This window comes from Sinocyclocheilus anshuiensis, unplaced genomic scaffold, assembly GCF_001515605.1.
Source record: "Sinocyclocheilus anshuiensis isolate Anshui unplaced genomic scaffold, SAMN03320099.WGS_v1.1 scaffold1460, whole genome shotgun sequence".
NCBI lineage: Eukaryota > Metazoa > Chordata > Actinopteri > Cypriniformes > Cyprinidae > Sinocyclocheilus > Sinocyclocheilus anshuiensis.
The window spans coordinates 36,533-41,464 of NW_015542407.1; the positions used below are offsets into that span (position 1 = coordinate 36,533).

Consider the following 4,932-nt stretch of genomic DNA (forward strand, 5'->3'; position numbering starts at 1 on the left):
CACACACACATATTTTGGTGTCCGCATCATAAAGTACTTTAATGTTTTAATTAACTTTTGTGAAAATAAAATGTCAAAATATGGGTGAAATATTGTTCCATCGTCTTTGAGTGTAACGGATATATTTATGTAAAAATGAATGAACATACTTATTCTGACCTGCACTTATAAAACATAAAAAAGAGTGCTCATATGAAATTTGATTATATTTTAAATATTAAAAACTTCTTGATGACAAATTCTGGTTTTAAATAAGCCTGACCAGATTTTTGGTATACATATTGTCACACTGAATAACATTATAGTGGGTTTCTTCTGTAACTCATAGTAAAAATATATGATAGTCATTATTTTTGCTCAGAAAAAAATTGAATTGAAAAGGCACATTTTAATGTATAGGGAATTTTTTTTTAAATGTATAAAAAATTATAAATATAAATATAATTTCATGTGACTAGTTATTTCTAAATATAGATTTTTTGCGCTTTATAATAATGAGTGAACAGATATAAATTAATATATTTAGTATTGTAAAAATGTCTCTGAGACGGATATGTCTTATTTTTTAGTTTTTATTTTTACATTAAAAACCCATATTTGTTTTAATTTTAGTTAAAGTTTTAGTATTTTAGTTTTTTAATTTTCAATTTTTTTAATTATTTCTATATAGTTTTAATAAAAAAAATTTTTTTCAGCTTTAGTTATTACTTTAACTTCAAATCATGAAAATGAGAATTTTTTTCCTTCAGGCAACTAGTTGATTTTTTAAATTTTATTTAATTACATTTTTTCAAATGGTTTCAGTTTTCGATAACCCCCGGCACCCAAGCACTCATAAAGATGAATGTCTGTCGAGTGGAGTAATTTTCAGCATGTTTTTGCTGTGAGGTAAAGAGATGGAGATGCTGCTGTTGCATCGTCATCTTCTTCCTCCTTCAGCAGCGTCACTTTACAATATCCAGATCTCTTAACGATTAACACACACTCAGAATAACGTCCTGCTGGTATCTGCATGGCTATAAACGGGCTTTCACGAGAAAACGGGAAAGGAAATAAAGTCCAGTTGGGATGTTTGGAAGAATTCATTCACATGACCAAATGAGCATTTTATTTTCTGAAGTTCTGTTTCATTCTCTTGCTTTCAGTGTGTTTTTTCACGCTCATCGAGATAAAGTGTAAAATAGTGTGAGCTGCATAAAAAACTTCTGTTTGGTTCCTCAATAAAGTGTGCAACAAGAGAGTAATCTCTTTATTTGATGGATGAGACGCTGCACTAACAGCTCGAATATGTTCATAACAGCAGAAAACTGAAGTGAGGATCTATTTTTAAAGCATGAGCCGTACAGGTGCAATTATATGTGGATGTATGACGTGCACACTGACTCATTTATAGTTTTGCTTCTCTATTTTATTTGAAACCCAGACATGTGTTTGCATATATTTATATATTTATATATGTTTTACTCAAATGCTCTTGATACTGAATACTATTTCAGTACTCAATTATGTTTCTGAGGCAAAATCACACTTTTATTATTCCTTAATAATTAACTTTTTCGAGCTCCCCCAAATTTGACGTTCATTTAAAACAGCCAATGAAATTTATTTTGGTGTAAAGTATAATATGACATTTCATCCTTACATCGCAACAGTGTTTGGCCTATATTAGCTTCTTTTTTTTTTTTAATTCCAAACCTGTATGACTTAATTTTTTTCTGTGAAGATCATTTAAACAAAGTCTCAATTTTCTTTTGGACCCCACTGACTTTCATTCAATGAACAAAAACAGTGGAAAGTAAACACACTTCAAAGTATCTAATTTGTGTTCCGCAAAAAATAATATTTGTATTATTATTAAAAGAGTTATTTTGTGTTGTTTTCTTAAATATCTTACTTAAATACTCAAAATCGAAGGCTAACTTAAAGGGGTCATATGATGCTTTTTTAAAGATCATTATTTTGTGTATTTGGTGTAACAGAATATGTTGACATGCTTTAATGTTCAAAAAAACATCTCTTTGGTTTTGAGACTTTAGTCTTTGCAACTTCAGGGATCTTATCTATTCACGAACAGCTTGTAACACTCCAAAGAGAAAGGAAAACTTGAAATCGCATCATATGACCCCTTTAATACTTGTTTATGTTTTGGAGGCAAAAATAACACTTTTATTATTCCTTATTTCCTTTTAATACTTTTGAACCAAATTTTATTAAAACAGCCGATGGAATTAATTTCAGTGTAAAATATAACAAGACATTATAGACTTTATTTTTGTCACAGCAGTTTTTTTTTTTAGTTTTTTTGTTTTTTGTTCCAAACCTGTAAGTCTTTCTTTTTTTCTGTGAAGATTTACATTTATATTTTAGATAATTTAAAGAAAAAAAATGATGGGCCCCATTGATTTTCAATGTATGAATAAAAACAGTTTATATATATTTAAACACCCAAAAATACACATATATACACTAACTTAGTACTTGATTATGTTTCCAAAGCAGAATCACACTTGTATTATTCCATAATAATTTACTTATACTTTTTTGAGCTCCCCAAAATTTTACTTTCACTTAAAATAGCCAATACAATTGTGTAAAATATAATAGGACATTATAGTAATTTATCTTTGCATCACAACAGTTTTTCTTTCACTGTATGAACAAAAACAATTGAAATATTCTTATTTGTGTTCCACAGAAGAATAATAGTATTATTTTGTTGAATATCTTACTTAAATACTCAAAACTGAAGACCAGCACTCGATAAAATCACACTTTTATTATTCCTTATCATGTCCTTATCATTTTTGGGAACAGCCAATTAAATTAATTTCAGTGTAAAATATAATAGGACATGATTGTATGACAGTAAAGCCGTTTTATTTATAACTATTGCTGAAGATGGAACTATATTTGACTGAAGTGTGACTTTTGACACACATTTTGACCTGGTCGTCAAACTCAAATGTATACTTCTGATAAATGTGCGTTCCTTCAGATGAGGGTCAATGGTGACATTGTGAAACCGGTCAAACATTAACAGTTCAAATGCATGATCTTAAAGGACATGAGATGAAGGTTACTGGCATCAGGTATTGGCTCTTTAATTGACACGAATCATCTGACCGAGCTGCAAAAACAGGCCCCACCCATCCCATCCGATGACGTCCGTGCGGCCCGCCGCTTCTACTCGACCTCTGGCTTCTCTGTCAATGATTGACTTCGCTGAACACATGCTCACCGCTTCAGCTTCTGTTTTTATCAATAAGCTGCGTTTGTTTCCTTGTGTTATCACGACTTATGATCCACAGGGCTCATTGTGATCAGTAAACACTCACACGCCAACTGGTTTCCACCCTCTCAAAGTACAGCATGATTTAGAGATGGTCGTTGTATGATTGAGTTAAATCTGATCAACATGTCAAGGTCATATTTGCTAAAAAAAAAAAAAAAAAAAAAAAAGGGAGAATAAAGGTTTCATATTTGCTAAAAAAAAAAAAAAAAAAAAAAAGGAGCATTAAGGATTTTTTTCCCAAATAAAATAAATAAACAAAGGAACACTTTTATTAAAGCCTTTATATATAATGCATAATAAAAGTATTTTTAATGCATTAAGTATAGCTTGTAACGCAGCTTGTAATGTATTGTATGCAAAATTGAAAGCACCATTATAATGCATTGCACTTATCTATTCATAGTTAGATCTTTAGAACGTATAATGCATTAAAACACATGACAAAGAAGGAATCTGCAAATATTGCATTTTTAATTCTGGTTATAATTACTTATGAAAAGATATAATGTATTATAATGCATTATACATGAAAGCTTCAAGTGTTACCAAACTCTGTAATGTGCAAAAATTATATTTCAGTATATATTTAACATATTAAAAATTATTTAAATTGTGAAGTATTTATACAACTTTATAGCATTTCATTTATACTGACCAAAAAAAAAAAAAAAAGCATTAAAAAAATATTGTATTAAAAAATGAGTTACTGTAATGAGGATCGTCATTGAGAATAATGGCAATCACATAAAACTCAAAAGTAATAATCTCATTACAATATAGAGAATTTGGAGGAAAATGTGATTAATTGTTGTGAAAATAATGTCAAAATGCAAAAAACAAAACCTTAATGGTTTTAAAAGTATGATAAATTTTTGTCAGATTCAGAATATCAGCAGTTTTACATTCTCCTCAAATATGATCTTTTTATTAAAATTATGCACTTTTTTTTACAAATGAATGATTACACAGAGGCACCAGTTGACTCCATTCAAAAAAATAAGTCATTTTTCCATCATCCAGTAGGTGTAAAATATTTAACATAGTAAAGCAAAGCAGTAGTGATACAAATACAGTCATCGGATCATCATCAGTAGTTTGTGAGGTCATATCAAAAGCTGTTTAAAAATTTAGAAACCATTATGACGCCTGTCTTCAGTCATTCGACATACTCTGAGATTTTTTTACAAAAATTGAAATACTGTGCACGTTATTCACAATAAAACATGTCATTCGTGTAGTGCAATATGAACGCTCCACTCAGTGTCACTGAAACCGTGTAAACATGTACTGTTTATCCTTCTGTCTGGAAGAGTTTTCAGTATTCCTCTTTGATGCTGGTCGATATGTTGTCTGTCATCAAGCTGTTATTGGTGCTGCTGACCATGGCGGTGTTGGCGTGGCCGGATACACTGACCGGTGTGGACGTGGAGCTCTGCTGAGTCTGCTGGAGTCGCTTCTTGTTCATTTTCCTTTCTTTGGCTCGTCTGTTTTGAAACCAGATCTTCACCTGTGAATCACAGAGTCAGAGTGATTTACCTTACTGAACAACCGATGAGGCTTCTAGCTGTACCAGACACACCCTGCATGAGTGAATTTTTCATATTATGTGTGTGTGTGTGTGTGTGTGTGTGTGTGTGTGT

General features: G+C 30.8%; 1 protein-coding gene across 1 annotated transcript in view; it reads right to left on the reverse strand.

The window, feature by feature from the left end:
- Positions 1-4,206: 4,206 nt before the first annotated feature.
- Positions 4,207-4,932, reverse strand: part of cdx1a (caudal type homeobox 1a) — a 12,550-nt gene continuing 11,824 nt past the window's right edge. Inside the window, exon 3 of the mRNA XM_016492295.1 lies at positions 4,207-4,799. Coding sequence (XP_016347781.1) covers positions 4,608-4,799 — 192 coding nt within the window. The 3' untranslated portion in view covers positions 4,207-4,607. The remainder of the gene's footprint in view (positions 4,800-4,932) is intronic.